We start from the raw sequence: 23,680 nt of genomic DNA, 5'->3' as shown, positions 1-23,680 counted from the left end.
TTGGGATTTTTTTTTTATGTTTGGAGGAGATTTTTTCTTTAAATCTAAGTAAATAAGACACAAAACAAGATAGAAACCTGTCTCATCTAACAAATACATAAGCAAGTATTGTGATATTCTTTCCCTGGTGTTAACTTGGGGAAGCAGCTGAAGTTTGTGGTGAAACCAGACACATTGAATATAGAGAACACTGGTCTGAAAGGCACAGATCTTCAAATCAGCCTTACTCTGTTACTTGAAATGAACTGGTTGATGCTTCAGACCTGTGTACTGTTAGTTTTTAGGTATGCAAAAGACAGACAATTTTCACACTGTGAATTTAAATTGCCATACAATCCCTTTAGATTGTCATAAAATTGGCTGTAACTAGATTAAAAGACCACTAGGTATGCCCCTATTCAGAAAGAATGAGTATGACAAGAATTAAAATTTTAATTACATTTTTATAATTTATTAATTAATAATTATTGCAGGAATTCTCAGTTTCTCAGGGAACAATGTGACAAAGGTCTAAGGGAGGGCAGGAAAGCCAGACATGTTCAGCCAAGATGCTGCAAAAAGCAACCACTTCTGTATTCATCAGACACACGCACAAATACTTTTCTCTGAAGCTGCTCTAGAATTTTGCTTAGGACAAGGCTTATAATCAAAAACTAGCAAAATATCTCTAAGTAGATCTGTGCAACACATGTCCCTTGTCTTAAACTACAGTTCTGTGACTGCTCGCTTTGAGGGGAGATGTTTTCATCCCAGTCTATTTGCAAAACATCCTTCAGTTGCCTAATGCCTAAAATATTTATGGTTAACAACCCTCTCCCTTTAAACAGCTTCCTTGTGTCAGGAACATGCTACTAACTTGAAAAGAAAGCAATTCAATGAAGATAAAGGCTTCTGAGCTTTCCTGAGCTGACTAGTAAAAGAAATAAATACTGCTGAAGTGCTGTCCAAGTTTTCTGTAAAGACAGACAAAAACACATAGCCGAGGATTGGATTTTCTGGAGGACTCAGCAAATGGTAGGATTTGTACACAGAAACTGTATTTCCTTAAAGAATTAGGTCGATGACCTAATTACTTTTACACAGATGTAATAATGGATGTATTGTAACAATTTAGGAACCATTTTTCAAAATCCACACTGGGGATGACAGACTCCTGTGAAGTGGGAGAGAAAGGTTACTGCACCTGGTGACTTCTGTTCCTCACCAGTGCGTGTCAGTGCTCTTACTCCTGAGAGACAGGGTTGCCTATCTGCCTGCTGATCTGCCAGCTGAGAGAAGGAAGTTCATCCATCCAATTCCTCTTCGAGAAAAATACAAAAGCAACAAGAAACTTTAAAAAATAATTAATGTTTGAAGAGATTCTGCTTAACTTAAAGCCTGAGTATATTATTTTCATAAACACTTTTTTCCACATAATAATGTCTATGAAACACTAGAAAAAACACAGAAAAGTGCTTATTTAGGCTCACCAATTTAAAAGAGTTGCTCTTTGAGAGATTCCACAGGAACTAGGGAACCTGCATCTTTCTGTTAAAATACCAGAAACGTTAAAGCTGTCAAAGATCAATTGACAACTCCACGCTTTCAGCACCATTTTTTCCATATCTAACTCACTGTATCTTACCGGGTGTTTTCTTCAAGCTCAGTGGTTTTTGAAAGTTTCAGGAAAAGACAAGTATTTTGTGGGAAAAATATACCAGCTTGAATAAACATTTTTCAGGGCTTCACAGGCTTACAAGAAAGTTCTACCACAGTTGAAAGAGTTTTCTGCTGTTTTGCATCAAAGTCATAGAAAGACAAAGAGGGATTCCTAGATTGGTAAAAAAAAGCCAAAGGATACACAGAAAAGTGACTACAGAAAATTGAAAAGACAACAACGTGGAGAGTAAAGGGGCTTTGCAGCCAGCTACTGGAAGATGAAAAAGCAAAGACTGGTCACAGAAAAGGTATGTATATATACCTATATTGATTAAATTTGGGCTTTATCATGTGGTTCCTGAGCTTCTTTCCTCACCTGTACGTATCTGGGAAAATATCAATTACTTTCTTTTATTCCCTTAATAAAAGGTAACAGGCTGACTCCTCATGGTGTCATTTGGATGATTCTGGTTATGACTTGGAAAACACGAACTCTTATATCCATAATAAATAAAAGTCAAATATGAATGTTTTTAAGTGTTCAAAACAGGAATAAAAGGCAAACCTGCAGTGTGTCTTGTGCCTGCATGGCTATAAAAAAGGGTATAAAACATTTGCAAAGGAAAAAAACCTTACCATTTATTGATTTAAAAAGAGCCCAATCAGCAAAAATCCTCAAACGTAATATTCATCTACTCTACAAAAAACCTCTCCAAAGTCAATTGCTTAAATTTCCTTTCTGTGCTGCTGATGCATGTAAAGTATGGCTCTTATAAAACTTCACCTGCTCTCTGGAGTCAGATGGAGAGAAGCAGAAGAGGTCACTTCAGTCCAGCACTCCATAAAAGGGAAAAGGGGAAATCAGAACACAGGGACAGGCTACTTAGATAACGAGGACCATAGATAAAGGGTTGGCAACATCCTGTTGGCTGCATTTGTAATCTGCTCCTGCCATATACAATCCTGTGCTCCAGAGCGTACTTTGGCAATGTAGCAGGGTGTTAAGTGGCTGAATTCAGACCCTGCTAAGGAAAGAGAAAGCTCCCAAGCCACAGTGTCCTGCCAAAGGCAGAAGAGGCACTTGGCACAGAGGGGTGAGTGAAGCCAGCGATACGAGTGCCTTGTGCTCTTATCTGCCGAACTCGGCTGCTCTCCTTGACTGATTGCTGGGCCCTTCAAATGAGAACTAGATAGGTAGCAAATAAAAATGGGGTCATAATTGAAAATGCAGAAGAGGAAGGAGCTAATTAGTCCCTCCCAGTAGTTGTCTTGGGGGTAGGCCAGGGATACTTAGTCCAGGCAGGGTTAATGCTGGAAAAGAGTCAGAAATTTCTGACTAAGTTACTAGTCAGATCCTCTTCCCTTCCTGTAGCCCATTCCAGCTGGCTCACCTTCACTGGCAGATGTAGAATATTTCTGGTCCACTTCGCAAGGGGACTGAGAGAACTCGAATATAAAGACTCAGCATAAACCTCCTTGAAGAGAAATAGATACTTGAAGCAGTAACTAGGCCACATTAACCCATGCGTCCTCTAAAACATCAAGGTATGAACTAGCAGTTAGAAACCAATCATGGTCTAGTTCGATGGAAAATGTTTCACTAATGTGAAAGCTACAAGAGATGCTCTAATCTTTGATTACCCCTGAGGCCATAACAAACTCAGAAGTAGCATATGAATTGCTGATTATTTTCTATGATGATAGAATCTGAGAAGTTGCTGATAATGCTTTTGTGCAGGCTGATGGATCCCTGGCTTTACCACTTCAACTCAATATGAGTCATGTAGTGCTGCTCTCATTTCAGTACAAGGTAGAATATGCTGGAGATTTTTTTTTTTTTTTTGAGTATAAAACCTTCATAGGGAGATGAAGACAGTGAACAAGAATCTTGCCTTGTAAGATAAATCCTGGCTTTCAGCCACTTTAGCACACGCATCTTGATGACCTCCCATGTTGTGATCACAAAGCATCCTTTCTTCATTCAGTACACAAGATCGATGACAGGAGACAAAGAATCGGGAAGAGAATGGTAGAGAAGGTAAAGCTGTATGGTGGAAGCCAGCAAGATTACATTATAATGGGGATGACAGTAATCTTAATTTTGATTTCCACAGACTATGTACTTAACTGACAGATTTTTAAATATAATCAATATGTAAGGTGTTACCTGTTAAGAAATCCTTAGACTCATTTTAATGTGCTGAAAAAGAACTCTGCTTAAACAATACATTTTGGTACACATCCATTCGAAATTACAGGTACCAATTTGGAAAGTTCCTATAATGACGTCTCCTGTTCTTTTATAAACAAGAACATTTTAGGTGATAACAGCTAATAATTTGATTCAAGCTCTGTGTTTCAGACAGAGGGGTATGAGTAACTGAGAAAGAGCACATAGAACTTAATGCCAGGACAAACACAATGTCAGCTTTGGATCCACTGCTGCAGCATTTCCAAGACAGGGCTTGTCCTTCCATGCAGCAACTCAGGTTCAGTTTCTGACAAAAATGTTTGCTGCTGCTGTGAAAAGACCAGGAAGGACAGCACCTACAATACCTCTTTGCTTCATTCTGCCTTTAGAAGATCCCTTTCCTGCTGACCTGTTGAAGATTTAATGCCCCATACTGAGAAATACAGACATGTATCCAAGGAGTTAGTGCAATCATTCCCTACTTAATTTTTCCTATATAATGAACAACTCCTAATGAAAAAAGATGAATTTAATTGGGGCATGAATTGACAATTACTACACATGCATCCACAGCATATTTAGAACTATTAACGTTTTTAAGAGAAATAGAAGGGAGACAGTTGAAATTACATCACACAATTCCATCAAGAAAATAAGATATAATTGTAAATTTCTCTTACAAAATCAGGGTCTGCTCAGTGCTTCAGTTCAAAGTACCCCCATGTGGAGAGAAGCTAGTGATCAGAACACTTCCACAAACAAAATGGGAACACTGATGTTTTATCTGGAGCATCACAGATGGTTTCAGAATTGAAAACTGTCAAAATTAACTATATAAGAAAGGGTTTACCCCAGATTTTAAATATATTTCCATAAATAAGCAAAGTTTTCTCGGAAAAAAATCTGTAGGGGGTGTTTCTTCAAAGATGTCTGTAGTTAATACATTTTATCTTTTGTTTTTTATGCCCTGGTAGTTACTGTAATAGGCTCCCATGCAGAAACTTCTTTTTTCAGGCAACTGATACTAAGGTAGAATCCACCTCCTGGCAAGGTTTAGAAAAATGTTCTGTATCTGACTGCCATTGAAAATGAACAGGTGGATACAAAGAATTTTTCTCTTCAGACTCCATTTCTTTTTGTCACCTTCAGTGAACACATGAAAGCACGAAGAGCACCCTGGCAGGGTCCCCTCAGTCCTCAGAGATGAAGGGCTGCACACTTGAAGTTTTACTGTCTGCAGTCCTTGACAAGTCCTCCTGTGAATGTAATGCCTAGATTTCCTAACTGATCCATAAGGCAAATGAAGGGGTTTTTTTGGCTCTTCTAATATTCACTTCCTGCCCAACAGAAAAGATTGTGGCACTTTGGATGATGCATGTTACAGGTCAACTGAATTTAGCTTTCATAGTTCAAAATTTTCTTCAGGAAAAGTAGTTTTTAAACACTTTTACATACTTCTACCACAACTTGAGAGTGAAAAAGAAAAAAAATATATGTACAAACCTAGAAATATACATTTGCAAAGTTTGTGCTAAGTTAGAAAGAAAGGAAGTGCATGACAGTTGGCATTCACTGTGCCTGTCAGTAGATAATCATGAATAATTTAGTTTTCTAATGAGTTTTTGAAGTCCATTGTGAAAGACTCTTAGGGAAAATCAATACCTGCAAGATAAATGGCAAAGTCTGTGAATTAGAAATAGAGAAGTACTGAACCACTGTTCCTCAAAATAGAGGGTTTAAACATGCAGTGTCTGTGGTGTATAGCAGCATAATTTTATATAATTATTAAGAATTCCAAGAGAGGAAGTAGATATTGAGTTGACAATATTTGCCAATTACCCCAGGTCTCTAGTTGTTTGTTTGGTTTTTTTTTGTTTTGTTTTTTAATAAAATCCATAGAAGTTTCGAGAAGAATGACAAGAGTGAAGGATAAACACTCCAGGAACTAGGCAAATTAAATGTAACCCAGAAAAATATAAGCTAGGTAAAATCAGTGTAAATATCCAAATTAATCTGTCTCTGGAGGCTACTCTGACTCAGAAATTCAGTAATACCACCAGTAAGCAAATAATGTTGGTTGACTCTAAAACTACTGCATATCTAAAGTTTCTCTCTGCCTTAATGGCCAGTTCTGTGAAAAAGATCACCTATAAAACCTGTGCAACTGAAAAGCAGACAAATCAGTAACAAATAAATTTCCCATGTTTATTAGAAAGACGATGGACAATTAATATGAATTGCATCATGACTAGAAGATGCAAACGACACACTGCCTTCTTAACACTGTATTGAGTTTTGGGCCTGTGCTTTAAACATACAGGGATTTTTTTAATCTTTTATCTCTTTGTACACATGCACATTCCCACATCTCCCTCATCAACGCACAACTTTGGCATACGTGTTTCGCAACCAATTAGTAATATTTGCTACTGTTTATATTACATGTTGGGTTGCTGACATGTGAAAGAAGCTGTCTGATATGTCACCTCATAACCACCCCACATCACTGTGTGCTGTAGCACAAGGCCTGTCAGCAAGGTGTATTTGCAAGTCATGAAGAACAAAGAATGGTCTTGCTGTTTTAATTTCAGACAGAAGGTTAGTCTGTGAAAGGAAACACTTGGCAGTGTTTCAGCTGATCACTGTCTGGTGGTGATGACAGTGCTTCCCTTTCCATTCCCTCTGCAACTACAGTGACAGGCGTGATGCTCTACAGTTCAGGTGACGGTCACATACGAACAGACTGTACTCGCTGACTTGGCAACAATGACTCAGAGCCATTTCCTTCCTATTGCCACTAGCTTAAACATTTAAGCTAATGATAAAGTGTGATGGCAGAAAAAGCATTTTGATAACACTCAGTGCCATTTTATGAGCCGTTAAAAAAGCAAGAACTACAAAAGAGAGTATTTTTGTTATTGCTGCTCTGATAAACATGAACTACAGAAACATTATTTTGGCACTCCCTTTTTTTTAAAAAACCAAGATGCTTTACCATAAAGCAAAAATAACAGGTTCACATTTTTCATGTTGGCTATCTGTACAATTTTACACTTTAAAGTTGTAATTAAACAGAATTAACAATAACCCCCAGTTGATTCACTGGTTCTATTAGACTTAGCTTGATTCACATCACTGGAGGACCTAGATCTTACCCGTCTTTCCATTGCTTTTGTTTTTTCCTCTTTGACAGAGTGACACATGCCCAGACTAACGCTCAAAATAATTCTATCACTTCTCAAATCTCCACCATGGGATTGTTTTTTTCAATGTGCAAACACCACCTCAATAGACCAAGTTAAAAAACAATCAGTCATTCACAGTGTGAAGGCTGGACACCATTCCAAGCCTTTTGTACAAGGGAAAAGCAACCACCATGGCACAGACAAAAAGGGTTCCCTAGAAGCGTGTCAGCAATGCACTGTTTTAAGGCAGCTTCACTACTGGGTGTATTAGAATCAGATTGGAAACTGAAACCAAATGTGGAAACAGCTTTACTTACTGTGTTAAAATTTGGGAAGAATCCAACAGCAGAGCTGCTGTCCACAGGGAAGGACATAAAGGGTTTGATATCCAGGGAAGGCTGCATCATCAAGGTAGGTGTGCGCACAAGGGTGGGAAGTGTAGTAGTGCCTGCCAAGAGCAAACAAAACCAGGAATTCATAGTATTCTCCTTTCCACAACACACACAGTATAGCTGACACAACTGCCAAGAAAAAACAACACAGGGAGGTGATAAAGAGGCTCTGTAGGAGTTAATATCATTAAAAGAAACCTATTTGCACTCAGTACAGATGAGGCAGAGCACTTCCCTATGGCCATGGATACTCAGACGCTGAAGAGGAGACATATGGTATATAAATCACACTGGCAGGTAGAATAAATCCTTTCTACAGCTGAAAAATTCTTCTGTGCCAAAAAGGCCAGGATGGGTGCCCATGAAAGTCAGATGCTTTTGCAATTAATGGTTGCCTACTAGATCAGCCAGCACAGACAACACATGTAAGCTGAAATCCAGAGGTTTGTTTCCCAACAGTGCGCTGCATGTTATCTTTTTCCCCCTCTTCTGAGTAACTATCAGGTGCCGCACAAACACTAATGTGTTTGTGTTTCAACTAACATGTAAAAATGCCTTTTTTACAGTGCAAGACAAATATTAGAAAACAGCCAAAAATTAAGTAATCAGCTAGCATATAAATGAACAGAACTCTTTACATGCAATGCAAACTAGCATTTCCTAAATTGGAGCCCAGATATTTCCCTATAAACAAAATTTTTCCAGAAATCTAGATGCTGAAATTCTTTCTATATACACTTAAGAATCACTGCCCAGCAAGATCCTGAAGGAATGGGGAGGCACAGATGTCCAAATATTAATTTTTAACTAGCTATCTGCCCTGTTCACACAGTAAGTGTGTCTAGTACACAGCTTCCAGCTATGCCTGTGGGAGTATTTTTTTTTCCTGAAAACATACAGAAGAGATTCAAATAAAATTTCTCTCATTGAAATAGAGAGACCCAAAAAAACCCCCAAACCCCTAAATTCAGTTTCTCCTTCCTGGGTTGAATAAATAATTCAACATCAGCTGGAGGAGGCAGTGGAACACAAGTGTCCCACACCTCTAAAGGAGTGTGAGTCACTCTCTGTCTCTCCTACCTTTGTCACAATTTCTTCATAATTACCTCCTTCTCCCACTCACTAGTGGTCAGAGCTGAGAGCATAACAGGCCTCTTAGGAGTTTCCCTGGTCTCAGGCAGAGTTTGAGCTTTTTTTCATAGAATTCATCTGAGCTTTTTTAACTTGGTTAAAAAGGGGATATGGGAGAGGGAGAGGAGAAGAGAGATGGGGATAAAAGGAGGGGTTTAGAAAAGAAAGCAAGCAATATTCCCTCTCTTCTGTCATCAAATCATTTCAATCTACTTGCAAAAAGTAACAAGGCAATCAATATGGGCTGCCTGAGTACCAGTCTTCCATTAATGGATCTCCCTTTCTGCCTGTTAAGGATACACAAAGCTGAAGGCAGAGTAGATATTTCCATCCTTTTCACTATCCTGCCTCCATAGGCACAATTTCAAACCCATCCCATGGTATCCAAGAGGAAAGCTTAAGTTCATCTGAAGCCAGATGGGGCTGCATGGATTTTTTGGATGACCAAACACATAACTAGCCCTGAGCTCAAATTTTGTACTTGTTGGAGAGACAGTCATTTTGATCACAGCTGCAACACAGTAAATATTATATTATGGTCTAGCAGATAAATAGCAGGCTATAATCTGTTCTCTGCTTCTTCTGTAGGAAAAGCATGATGATTGCACAAAGATGGGCAATTGACACTAGTGGAGAGAAAACTGTTTCACACCATCCCAAATGAGCTGCACAACTTGAAAGGAAAAATATGTTTCAGAAACTTTCCCAGAATATTTTCTCCCTTCTGCTATCCAAATACTTTCATAAATGTCAGGTTTGTTTCTGCATAAGCTCATGAAACTCATTGACAGTTGTGCCTAATTAACCGTAAGTCAAAGCTTATTCAAGTGGAGTCACAAACGTCAACAAGCTAAAGGCTAACATGCCTACAGTTTCTTATTCATATCCATAATGGAAAAGATGCATCAATAGGAAAGAAGCATGTCAGAGTATTTATCCAAGGAAAGTATCTTCAACTGCAAAAATGATGATTATTTCTACTACTGGTTCTGAAACAGCACATTTACATAATTTGGATTTCAGAGTTGCATTCAAAGAGGAGTTATGTTGTATTCAATTACCTAGAGCGCCATCATCAATCTAACTTCTGCAAGTTTCTCTTTGAAGTTCAGACGCAATTAAAGATCCGTGAAGTTAAATAAGACCTGTTTTCTCTTTACACGTACATACTTCAATGAAGCTATGGTTACGTATTTTGACTCAATTTTACAGAAAAACAATGTAACAGAATAGACTTAAATTGGGGCTGACATTTAAAATCAGAGTTAAGTTAGGTTTCTGATGTCTTTATTTAATGTATAGAAACCACTTGGCATAAAATCTTTAAAATTAAAAAACAATTAGCATCCTCCTGAAAACAATGCAATCTTCTTTGTGCTCCTTGGGTGAGTACAGATCCTTTCACATGGAAAAGACATTTGAAATCTCTTTGTAATTTTGTAGTCCATGGTGTTTCTGCTGCCAGAGTAATTTATGACCAGGAAACTAGGACACATTCAGAATCCATATAGAACAGAAAACATACACACCTACCAGACTGATTGCTGAAGGCATTAATCATAAGAAATTTGTTCACTTCTTTTTGGCAGTTTACTACCTCAACAATTGCCAATCAAATATCAGTGACCCTGTTGGACTGAAGTTTCACTTTCAGACCCAGCTCTGAAAGCCTCTGAAAGAAGTATCAGATGAAGGTGACCTAAACTACAAGAAGAAGCACTTCATGACAAAATCATCAAATCAAATGCAATAGGACGATTTTGCACTGGCATTGCTCCCAAAGGCCAAATAAATTCTCACCATCACAACTTCACTAAATCTATATGCAGGCCTGAGCTAAGCAGGAATACTAACATAAGAAAGATGTTGCTGAAAATCTTCATTATCTCCATAAATTTAACACATGTTTACTGTTTCATTAGCATTTTAACGACAGAGACAACTTCTCACATCAAACACATTGTTTTAAACTACTTGTAAATCTTTGGAATAAATAAAACTGATTTTTTTTTTTGTAAATTCATTTGCTTATTTCAGCTTTATAATTATTAAACAGAATTTTATATTCATATTCATTCAATTTTGACTCCCATTGTGTAAGGTAACCATACTCAGGCATTCTTCCCAAGAATGCCGAGGCAGTGGAAGAATTAAAAAAAAGGTTTATTTCAGATGCAGGGACCACTTTTTCACGATGCAGCAAACTGGACCTTTCAGGGGCAAAAGGCCATGCTCCACCTTTTCCTAGGCTTTTTGTATCTCTTCTCTCTCCTTCCCCATCCTCTCTGGCCCAAGGAGGCCTTGTGGATGTCTGCAAACATGTTATCTCTCTGCATGACACGGTGGGAGAGATCTTGCTCATAGTTTCTCCCTGCACGTTTCTCTGAAATACAGAAGGAAGGAAAAAAACCATCTAACCCATTTGAAAAACTGTATTTTGCAGTTTTTCTAAGCGAAACAAGTTCCAGCTTTCCATTACAAAAATTCTTGCCCCTACACACAGCTGGAGTCATCTACGTACTGGAAATGCAAACCGCAGACAGACTTTGCCAAAAGGCACTGATCCTCACTGGTCCCTCTTACCCTTCTCTAAGAAGAGGAGAAAAAAGGTTTTCATCTCGTCAGATGATCCAAAAAGTCTCATTTTATTAAAAGTTTTTCTCCCTCCTACACTTATTTATCTAAAAAGCAAGTCCCTGTGCAACAGGTGCTGCTCCTCTTCAGCCACATACATCTGGCTTCACACACACTGCAACACGCTGGGGTACTCATTTTCTTACAGAAGTTATGAAAAGTTGTAATCTTTACCCAAATTTAATCTGTCTCTAGCAAATAGATTAAGCAGTGAAAGTGATATTTCTGGGGAGCAATTACAAAGTCTTGCATCTGCCTCTCCTGTGGCTAGACATGTCCCCAGGGCCAGTAAGACAAGCTTTAGTCAAGTGCCAGAAAGCGGGCAGACAACACAGGGTCTTGAAGAATCTCTGCCAACACCCCCACCACCACCCCCCACAGCTCTTTTGCAGCTTCACAGAAAAAACTAGCAAGACTGCAGTTGTGGTAATCACAATTAACTCTGGCCATGGTTAACAGTCACTGATCAAGTAGGAGTGGTGACAAATTCAGTCAAAGCAATTTCTCCCCTTGTACCTCCTGAAAACAATTTGTGACAGTACTACTTCTCTGATTTCCTCCCCAACTGCTCTTCTTTGCCACTGAAAACCACAAAAAAATATGTAATGTCTGCTCCTTAACTCCCGTGATTTTCATCAGTATTAGACCATTACACAAAAAACACCCAATTCCATCAGAAAATTTACTCATCTGAAACACATTTTGTGAACTATTTCAGTTTATGGAAATGAAAGCCTGCTCTTCCAAAGTCTTCATTAACACAACTATAGAGAAATCTGAAACCATACTCAAGTCTCTCCATTTTTCTCTATTTCCTAAAAGATGTTACTACAATGTTTAAATCCTCCCATCCAAGGAAGCAACTCACACTCAGAACAAGAGCAGCGGAAGAGTAACTGAAGCACTCTGTGTACAAATTTCTGTGAACTAGACAATCTACATCTACCTCAGATTGCACATGGTTGCATTTGCTTTAACTTGTGCCATGGAGAGTATTTGGGAAAATTTCAAAGGGACATTGAGATATTCACACCCACCACTACTTATGTGCATTACAATGAAAGTTTTCATTTTATGGACAGGCTGTGCTGCCTTTTTTCATCCCTGAATTACCTGACCACTTTCAGCTAAGCAATGCTGAGTAGTCTGATCCAGCCACAGAACTGTGGTATCAGTAGCAACACAACTGATACAAGGGATCCGTTCTGGACTTTCTTCTCCCTTGACCTTCATAGAAGTGTTTTTTTGCAGACACTGCTTGAGCCAACAGTATGTCTTTGAGGGTGGATGACAAACTGCCCCTTTTTTGTCCATATTGGCTGAATTAGCTATGGGCTGCAACCACGGTGTGCACAGACATCCTGCCTTTAGACCTCACACTGCCATCTCCATTTACAGTGCTTTCCTTCAGAGCTCCAGAAGGTGGAAGCAGCTCCCTGGAAGGATTCTGAGACAATTCTGCATGTGTTCATCTATGAGCTTTTTCTGGGACCCTACAGTTCCTGTACAGTTTATTAATTTGCCAGTCAAAATTTTGAACATTGTCAGAAATATTTACTTCAGCATGTGGTTCAAAAATCCAGTTTATAAACAGTTTAGAGCCAGAGGTAGTACCTAGGGCTTTCATACTGAATAAAAATATGTTCAGCCTCTATTGCCTATGATTTGCAAAAAAACCCTGAAAAAACCCACCATCGCTAAAAAACCCCAACTCACACAAGAATTTCCTACACTTGCTTATATGCAGCTTTATGGGAAGATAGCCACAAAAATTATGTTTCTAAAAAAAATTCCCACCTAATTAAACCATGAAAAGTGAATAGATTTTCTCCCCTTTTATCTGATGCACCCACTGCATCATGGCCCAGATCTATCTGCTTTCACCCCAGTTTTTTTTCCCATACATGACAGGTAAAACCAAATCACTTGCAAGTCACTACATGTTTAGGCATTTGACACTAAGTCTGAGGTATTTCAAAATGTTTAATTGTTTAATTGCCTTTTTTCCTTTTCAGTATGATCAGGATTTAGAAATTTTCTAATTTAATTTGTTTACTTACAGTTATACATGGGTATAAGAGGGTGTCATCTGTTTCTGTTTATGCCTAAGATAAACTGATAAGAACCAGTTAAGTGCAAGTAAACTAATTCAGAGTTTCTGAACAGCAGGTGTTGATATCAAAACGCTTAAGGAAAAAGATCTACTCTAGAAGTATTCCATTCATAATACTCATGGAGGTGAATATTAACATATTCACCCCCTTAAATAAAAAAAGTTAATAAAGACAGCATTTATTAGATTTTTTCATGTTTCACACAGCAGAACAAACATTTCTTCCTTATAATACGGTGGTATGATAAATGGGACTTATGGCATTCACAGGGATTTCAGTCTGTCATGAAAAGATAAGACCACTACTTCAACAAATTTTCCCAAACAGCAAATTAACACAATCCTAAGAGATAACCCACTATTCAGGCAACTTATTTTTAAAAATAAGTTGAAGCAGAAGCCCAGCATATATGAGACATGGTACAGCCCCTGTCTCACACAGTAGACAATAGGAAAAATGCTAACAAATTTTCTGTCCCCTGGGCACCACACAAACACACTAATGAATGAGGATGCAGCTCCTTTGGGAGTTGATATGATTAACATCAGAGCTAATAATACATGTCTTTCAAAACTTGGAGGTGTACTCATAAACATTACTAAGATATCAGTGGAATAGTCAGACCTTCCATTGGCTTATTAATGAATTTAAAAAGCACAAACCACACCCCCTCATCCGTTTTGGCAAATAAAACCCAGGTAAATCCTCAAAAGATGTGTTGGATTGTCTTTTTTTTTTTTTTCCCAGAAGCTATAAGGAAAGGCAGCAGGAACTGGTGTAGAAGTTACAGCTACTAAACAGCACAGAGGAAGAACCCCTCTGTGGAACATTCACAAGGCAAGTGATAAGAAAGCACTGGTCCAGGTCCAGCCTTCCATAGCAACATGAGGATACAAAACGATATGCCAAATATTTTGCTCTCCATTCAGAGTTTATTTTTTCAGTAGATATTTCAGCAAGCCCAGAGGCATTTGATACAACTTCACTGCAACGTACAGATTACAGACATATTGTACAGTTTAAGCTCTTCACACTCGAGAATGACTTATCCAAAAAATGTCAGATTATGATAATAATTCTCTCCCTACAAATTAAAACATTATTTCTAGCATGTTTGAGCACGAAGTTAGTGTTTTCATTATTATCCATAAAGAAATGAATGTTCTATGAAGGTCTACTAAGAGAATTCCATAATCTCCTGTTTTATAAAACCAGATACCATGAAATGAGGTATTTCTATTTTTCAAATACGTGTAGGATTCAACCAAATAGGTCAACACCAAAAATAAACTGAAATCTAGTGTTGCTGAAATGAATGGAAGCTCAATCCAAAAAGTCAAACATAATTTACTTACCTAATACTGATAATTATATATAACTCATTTACAATTAGAAAAGTAGTATAGCTGTATATTGCATGTATTTCACATAAGAATCCTAAAAATAAAAACATAAACCTGCTTGTTCTTACAAGTCATCATATCTTCATTAGATCAGATGCTTCCTCATTGAAATATTAGGTGGTAATTTGGAATTACTTTAACTTCCATTATTTGTTAATATTCCTCTGCCTAGTTAATTGTTTTCCATCTCCAATGCCTTATGACTGAAGGATGCTCATTTAAAAAAATAAAAATGTCGACTATAGAGACTATAGATCACAAATATTAGGCATATACTTGATATGTATATAGTCAACTGATATTGAAAACCTCTGCTATGATAATATTAATATTTTTAATATTAATATTCAAATATATGTCAACATTTATTGCCTTAATCTCTACATTTGGTATATCAAAATCATGCACATGGACAAATAATGCTATCTACCAGGGAGTAAGGGGAGAGTGAGGAGTGGGAGGGTAACATAACAATAGGAAACTGGAATTTCAGTATTTTAGAGACAAATACATTAGAATATTAATCAAGAAAATTCTCATTCTCCTTGCAGTTGTACTGCCTTTCTAACAGTTTGCAATAAAAACAGGAATCCCCATAGGTTTTGTATAGAAGATACCAGAACAGATGGAGAGGGAAGAGAAGTCCAATAATTAGAGGTGGAACAGATTATATTGCATTTTCTTTAAATAATTGCCTGATCATAACATTTGGAAGAGCCCTGGATTTGCAGAACGTGTGACTCACACTAATCCTGTCCTCTTTCTCATCTATCTGTGTTCTTGCAGCTGAGAAAGGACTTGCACACCTGCACAACCAACAGCCGAGATTTTACAGCTATTGTGCCACACTGTTCCACACTTTTTTTTTTTCACTATTTATAATTCCCAAATCAAGTGATCTCCAGAAGTACTATACTAGTATCAAAGCATGTTTGTTAGCACTGGCTCCTTGTCAAGTCTAAGCAATTAAATAAATTATGGAACATCCTTTACTATATTTAGAAGAAACATGCTGGCTGCAGTACAACTGCAATTTGCTATTATCTATAGATAGTATGGAAGTATTAGTCATTAGTTTCTTAAAACAGATAATTCTCTAGACTTCTAAAGCAACCAAGACTGTTTGACTGCAAAAGACTGCTGTGCTACAGCTTAACAGCATCAAGCTCAGTAAGTTGTATTTTATTCTAATAAAACAATAACAACTATTAATAACCCTAACCCTGCCTGCATTTAGGTCAGCTGGAGTTCTGCAGTCTATTCCTGTTTCTTTTTCTCAGAATTTCCTGGCTGGCTCAAGCTTCTCCCTCTGAGTGAGCAGCTCTGCTCCCTGCTCTGTTCTTATCTGCTTCTAGGAAACACTGCTTTGGAGTTGTTTTCACTTTGAAGTTTTCCAAGTATGACAGAAAAAACAGCTGCATCTTTTTCAGCTCTTTATTCTCTCGCCATCTGGACTAATGGAGATCTTTCTGAAATCCTTAGGATCTTTTTTCTTAATTTATTTAAACCAGTCTCCCCCCTGCCTTGCCTTTTCCACTCTACCAACAAAAAGGCACAGTAAGAGAAGGTGTTTGCTTTTCTGCTGTCACCCTTAACTGAAAACATGATATCACCTAATGCCTACTGGAAGTCATAATCTTGTCCAGAGCATGGTGTAACTTCTTGAACAGACTCCATTTTTCTCCTCAGTGCACATTCTTAGGTGCTGGGCATCAAGCATGTGAGTGTCCCAGGATGAAGCACTGCACTCCCTTCCCTCTTGGTTCACGATTCTGACTTAACACAAGTTTTCTTACAAACTGAATACGAACTGAAGCTTCCCTGACCAAAAAAAAAAAAAAAAAAAAAAAAAAAAAAAAAAAAAAAAAAAAAAAGAGCAAAAAAGCCCACTTCACATTACCTTGAAAGTTCCACAATTTTAAAGAAGGGATTTAGTTGCAGTTAGCTTTTTAGAGAGTCTTATCACTTCAACTCTCATATAACCTGATGTTTCTCAGAATCCAGCTCTTATTCTAAATTCTGTCACCACTGAGCTCATCATCTAACCCTCAGTGAGCTTCAATAGTTTCTTTCAGGAGGTACTGAGCTGCTATCCATTAAAACCAAACAAGTGTGTCACTGGGAATGCTGCTGGTGATTGTTTTGTTATTAGTCAGTCAAAACCATTATACTTAACTTTTAAATTTGGGTGATTTACATCTGCAGTTGTCTTCTTGCTCCTTATTCTGCTTCAATATGCCAACCCAACAGCTCAGCAATGCCACACACAAAAGTAACAGAGGTCTGGACACATATGCACCCTCACAGGTGCAGCTAATCACTTAACCACATTAGACAATTTCCAATGCTCATAAAAGTCATCATAACTCAGAGAATTTCATGCCTCATTTGCTTTTACCACATAATACATAATCTCCTCTAAAAAATACAGTTACCCAAGTTGCTTTTCTTTTGGTAAGTTCTTCACTCCTAAATATCCTTCAGATACAAGATTGCAACAACAACTAATTTAGGTTGTTCAAAGAGGTCTCTTGAAAATATCGGCAATGGAAATCCAGGTCTCCAATGAATGAAATCCATTTTCCTTCCAATGAAAATTCTCAAATTTTCAGAAGTTTCAAAAGAAGTTTGAACATTCAGCCCACCCTTTTTCTATCCAAAAAGTCACAATACCAGTCACAATCTTCTCCTTACTTGCTATCTTTTCCATAGCTAAGTACATGCTCTTAGAGGAATCACTATCTCTCTGTTTAGAAATAAAAAACTATGAGACAGGAAGACAGGCAGATTTAAAAACCTTCATAATATAGCCCATGTAGCCTACATTCCACCTGGAATTTACCTGCTCTGCCATGGCATAGGGCATGCAGCATACAAGCACCTGTCCAAAAGAAATCAAACATGAAAAGGTTTGCTCTAACTGATGCCCCTAACTAAACTCACATGAATGTCTTCATAGGATATCCTGGAGGATTTCAACTTTCTCCTAATCAGATGCTATACTACATCTTCTTTTCAGAGCCCACACTCTCTGAGTAGCCATAGCATGGGACAACAGAGTTCTGTTTCTCAAGCTTTACAAGTTACCAGAGCACTCTGTACCACTGTACCTGGAAACAAAAAGTGCAGAGACCTCACCCTACGCAAGAAAGTAGGAGCCAGACTCAGCACTTTTAGCAACTAAAAATACAAATAAAGGTAGTTTAACTGTCAGTGAAAAGAGAACAAGAGTTGCATTTCTGACCAAAGTTCTTTCAGCCATTTATAAATGGAAGAAAGGCACTACAAGTTCATCAGTGCCTTACAATATTCAGAAGTTGCATTGGTTTCTGCTATGACCACAAAATCGTGAATCATTTTAGCAAACCAAAAGCATAATGAAACACAGATCATGTAGTCCCATAAAGGGACACTATTAAACACTGTCACGATGCTTACCTTAGTCCCTAAGGTTGTAATCCACCTCCTCTGCAGCACTTAAACACAGTTTAAGACTTTCAATTTCAATAAGGTGCTTTTGTGACTTTGGGTGCTATGAGACAGCAAGCAACCAGCAAGCCTGAACAAATCTGGACTGTTGTAATTGTGTGCTTAGCTTCAATAATCCTTGAGAAGAGTACATCACGTGTCTGAAATGTGTCCCCACCTTCTTGGGGCTGTCCTGCACAGGGCCAGGAGTTAGACTTTAATGATCCTTGTGGGTTCCTTCCTACTCAGAATAATCTGTGACTTCATGATTGTAGAAGTGTTTTCAGCTTCACCCCAGAGGGAGGGCAGCCTGCTATTGACATCACCAGATCAAATATAACCTAAAACACTGATAAAACTCTATTTCAGTGGCATTTTCCCTGCTATTATTCTTAGAACTAAACTTAAAAGGGGTTACTAGCTAGCTGGCTGCTGTAGAGCTGCATTTTAGGTAACTTCTAGGGGAAAAAAAAAAGAAATAAAAATGAAAAGAAATGGTGTCTGCTTGAATTTTTTGAGGAGTTCACAAAAGAGGACCTCAGAGCGCAGGGTTACTGACAGCATGGGGTCATGACATTCAGAAGATCAAAGTCCATGAATCCCAGCTCTCCTGAATTAAGCTGCACTGCTTTACTTATCCTCAAAGTCAGCATTGATGAATAAGTAAGAACTTGAAAACTTACAAAAATATAATATATGCTATCAACCCTCTATTATTTAGGGAGAATTAAGACAATGGATTTCAAATTAACAGATAGCCACATTTGTGATGTTAGTGAACATCAATTAAACACTTGTACCTGACTAGAAACCCTATCCTACTTTTGGGTACCGCAGTGCACCATGCCTTTTGATGCTCTTATCTTTTCAAAGAATGCATGACATGAACTTCAGCAATTCTACTCTCAGTTACACTCAGAAAGAGAGAAGAAAAAACAAAAGAAAGAAATACAGGCAGTTGAAAAGAAAAATTTTGAGAGCACTGATGTTTTGTATTCTCATCCAGTCTCACCTGAAGTAGCCTGCATCTTTCCTGCAGCGTAGCAGACAAATGTAATGCCTGCCACATGGTGTTTCTGGTTATGTCTCTCAGGACGGTATCTGTTCAAGTTGACAACATGGTAGTGTTAACTCGAGTTTGCCTTATGAACAGAGAAATCCTGTCCTGCATTCACAGAACAGTGATTCCTGGTTGTGCTGCACTGCAGTCAGTTCCTGTTACTTGTATACCTCAGCATAATTCATTTGTCCTGTTCTTCAAAGGGAAGACCATCTATTAGTTCTTAAAGTCAGTCTATTCATTCTTCTCTTTTAAAATTACTGTGACCCCATCAGCTCTCTCATTGCTCTTCACAAGTGGCAACAGATCTGATATTTTCATCCATTCAGGTATCCTTGCATCACATTTGTCAAAGCCAGTGCTTTGAAGATTCTAGTTCATAGAGACACTCTGACCCGTTCTTACAGGCCTTTGTTATTTATATGGATGACTGTCACATTAACACAATTGATCTTTCTAACCAAAAATAATGCAAAAATGGTACCATGCAACCCAAACTTCTTGGTTTCCTCAGACTTTCACAGAATAACAATCCGCCTTTTTATTTGGTAATCTCTAAGTATTGTAAGTGCACTAACAGGAAGATTCCTTAAAGTCTGATGCTTATTTCAGTCTCTATTTTCCTACAGATTCACATTGCTCTTTTTTCATCATTCTTAGAAATTTAAACCACTTTCCATTTCGTACCTCTACATAGAGTTCTCGTGCTTGAGTCCATAAGAATTTTATAGTTTAGTCAAATTATCCTTGCCACATTTCCTAACTTGCCTCTGCCATGGGAAAGTTTACTGTTGTACTCTTATTAGGGTTTCTTTAGAAGAACATTCAATCCTTTACAGTATGCTTGATAAAAACAATATCCTTATAAGGGTATCTTACAGAAAAAAATCCACTCTATCCTCTTTTCAGAATTATTTTCACTACTAGTTGTTTGATGCACTACCACGTGGCAACATTTTACTGCAAACTTAAAAATCAGACAAGACGGCTATTCTGCCAATCTTTTTTCTAATAAAAAGCAACTCCCTCTGACATCTAATAAATATGCTTTGCACTATCTCAAAAATAAGTGTAAGATTTCACTCTAATTTTAAAAGCAATAATGAATACTTAATATTCAGTATTTTAAATGCTAGTTTAAAGACAAATCTAAGCAGCATACATGTTCCAGCTTGCCTCCTGGAACAGGCAGATGTATTTCCCTCACCTTTTCACTTTCTAAATCCCTGGTTATATACTATGGTAAATAACTGAGCCTATAATTCTGAATAGTGAGGAAGAAGCAACAAACGCTTCATCTTTTTCTTTTTTCCCCTTCTCTGTTCTGATGCCTGATTTAAGAATGTGCTTAAATTTCCAATCACTGGGCTTTAAATTAGTGTTTTAAAAAATTCTTAAATCTCAAGAGTACTACACACATTTAAACTCACTTCACACTCAGCAATGGGCAAGGCTGTAGTAAGAGACACTTTTCTGACTGAAAGGCAATGCCAATTTTACAGAAAGTATAAGGTTTGAAATGTGACTTCCCATACCTAAACAATTCAAAACTTGACAATGATAGTAATTCAAAGAAAAGATGTTTTCTTTGGCAAGTGGGAAGAACTGGCAAAAAGCATCAAGTAGGAAAAATACTGCTCTTGCAAAGGCTTCTAGTAGTTCTAATGCTGCTCACTGCAACAGGGCAGTGAGTAGCAACTGAAATGCAATCCAGAATATTGAGGAGAGAATTATTTGTGTAAGATTTTGAAATCACAGATGAAAGCATTTGATGAGTATACTTTTAGACATAAAGAAATCTTAAAAAGATTCTATAATATACCTCTGCTTTTCCCTTTTAATTGCATGTATTTGCAACACCAAGGGAAGCAAGATTCATTTTATAAACTTACGACATGGAGGTACAATTGTGATTTACAAAACTCCAGCAAATGATTCAAACTTGGATCTATTACCTTGGTGCAAATCTGCCATGACTCCTTCTAAGTCCACAGAATCACTGGGATTAGTAGCAGTTCAAGTGTGAAATCTGGCTGATCAACTTCAGCAGGAGGAGCTCTGTGTAGAAGCAGCAGCTGCCAGGTCAAACACTACAGCTAATCTTACCCAATGCAAAGCAACAGTAAGAGGATGACACCAAGGTATTTGTTACCAGTTGCACTCATTTTGATACTACATCAACAGAAACTGCGACATGCTCTTTGTTGACTAATAGTTCTTGAACTGCTGCACAGAGAAACCTAGTGAGGACGAGAAATGTACAAACACTGAATGGGAAGAGGGAATGATTATGACATTATACAGATAGCAGCATTTGCAGTAGGAGGAACCCAGCAAGCAAGTCATGCAGAATGAGTTGTGGTGCAGGAACAGCATCGCAGTTTACCCGCTCCTCTATTTATTACCACATATACTGGACTACACTTTGTAGTTTTCCCTCCATTTCTATGCAGATGTCTGTATTATGACATCTTGCAAAAGTATTTGCTGCAGTAGCATACTAAATTTGGCAAGAGAAGGTTGCAAAGATAGGGATGAAAGACCAGCTCCTTAGCTAAGGTCAAGGCTTATACATTCCTGTGGATACACCAGACACAGTTTCACGTTAAGCACGCTTTCCAGAATGGGTTTAAAATGGAACACCTTTATCCCCAAAGATACAATCTTTCAGAATGAAATCACATCCCAGCATACACTCACTGCCATATAACTTAAGGATTCTAACCAAACTCCCTAATTCAGGAGCTGAAGTTCCTTAAGTAGCTGATTAAGTAGGCAGCTCTGAACTTGCATTTTGCAGTTGCAGTTCAATCACCAACAGGAGCCAACATTTTTTTAACATGGTCACCTTCAAGAGACAGCATAAGTGATCTCCCTCCACTCCAACTGGCAGTACCTATACCCTTGGAACTTCTGTGTCCTTTTTCCAGAATTTTCAACACAGTGCTAAGGAAGTATTCATTATAACAGTCTGGGTTGAAACCTCTCCATTGCTACAGTGTATATATATATATATATATATATATGTATATATATATGTATGTCAGCACAGGAGATCAGACAACTGAAGTTACCATTAACTTGCTTTTAAGGACTTTAATCAGGAAAATGCATAATGACCTTAGCTAGTTCCAAAGCAAAAGATTCTTAGGTATTTGAAAAAGTGTAGTCAGAATGGAGGAAATACAGGAAGAAGTCCATTTGCCAGTAGTAGAATGTTTAGATTGATGAAAACAATGTAAATTATTCTAAATCTACTTCAAAGATCTGACATGTAATAAGTTTTAGGTTTGTTTTTTGTTCATGTTTTTTGTTTGTTTTTAATGTAAGTTCCATTTCACAATAAGTTTTGCAAGGATGGTTTTTAATCTTGCAACTTTCTGCCAAAACAAATTCAGGTTTGTACAACTCCTTTCCACCAAGACGTGAAATTCAAACACCTTCTATTACACACTTCTAGAAGTTACACTAAAAAAATAAAAGTCACACAAAGTGAAATTTAATCCTCAGATGTCTTTTCTATTATAAAAGAATGGAAATGTATGTCACATATTTCAAATGCATTATGGAATGCACATTTGAATTGAGTACCATGACTGATGCCTCAATTAAAAAAAAAAAAAAAAAAAAGGAAGAAAAAGAAAGATAGGTATGTTTTTAGACAGCACTGGAGCCAGAATAGAAAATAACCATAAATATTTTCCTTTTTTTTCCCCACATTTAACATCATTGATTGCAACAAAGGACTCCAGAAGAGCAATCTTTCAACATGAAAAAAAAATAGAGGAAATATTTCTTCAACACAAACTGAGAAGCAGTCAACCTGGCGCATGAGATCTCACCAGCAGCACAGTATTTAATTCTTGGTATCCATGATGAAGGATAAAATTAAGGAAAGATTAACTTAAAATGGGAATAAGAGGAAATCGTAAGAGCAACTGGATTCCAGGCAAGCATTAGAAAACTTCAGCTAATTTTGAGATTGTAAATTTCTGTGCCTACAAAAACAGTAGTTTAGACAAGATGATCATTGCCCAGTATTTGTCTTTGTGCATGTACATATTCAAATAAAACAGTGTGGAAAATCTGTAAATCAGCCTAAAACCACCTGGTCTTGTTGGGCTAGTTATAGATTGATAAATCTCTCCATCAGGTAGTGGTGCAGAGTTTAAAAGACTTCGACAACAACTACAGGAAATAAAAAAATGTCTGTGCACTTTGTCTGAAAAATCTTTAGTGCCCTTGGTCATGCAGTGAGGAAGATGAAAAAAGGCATAAATAGTAAAAAGGTTTGATGTGTTTCCAAATAGTATTTGAGTTGCAAGAATGAGGGACTGACCTGCCGGAGTAGCAACTAAGGTGAAGGAGGAAAAAGCCCATTTAATAGAAGCCTAATAACCTGGCCACAGCATGAGGGACAAATCTCAAAGTATTAATGTATCCTTACATAAAGTAAGGGCTTAT

At 37.6% G+C, this 23,680-nt stretch overlaps 1 protein-coding gene across 6 annotated transcripts in view; it reads right to left on the bottom strand.

The window, feature by feature from the left end:
- ZNF385B (zinc finger protein 385B) overlaps window positions 1–23,680 on the bottom strand; it is a 167,720-nt gene that overhangs the window by 49,213 nt on the left and 94,827 nt on the right. For 5 of the 6 annotated variants that reach the window (XM_050339970.1, XM_050339969.1, XM_050339971.1 and 2 more), the window contains one exon: window positions 7,332–7,462. The exons of the other annotated variant lie outside the window; for it this stretch is intronic. In XM_050339970.1, the coding sequence (XP_050195927.1) occupies window positions 7,332–7,462 (131 nt within the window). The remainder of the gene's footprint in view (window positions 1–7,331; window positions 7,463–23,680) is intronic. 6 annotated transcript variants of the gene reach the window in all.

This window comes from Myiozetetes cayanensis, unplaced genomic scaffold, assembly GCF_022539395.1.
Source record: "Myiozetetes cayanensis isolate MyiCay16 unplaced genomic scaffold, myiCay2020 scf9, whole genome shotgun sequence".
NCBI lineage: Eukaryota > Metazoa > Chordata > Aves > Passeriformes > Tyrannidae > Myiozetetes > Myiozetetes cayanensis.
The sequence above is the reverse complement of the archived record's forward strand: the minus strand, read 5'-3'. Positions and strand labels throughout refer to the sequence as shown.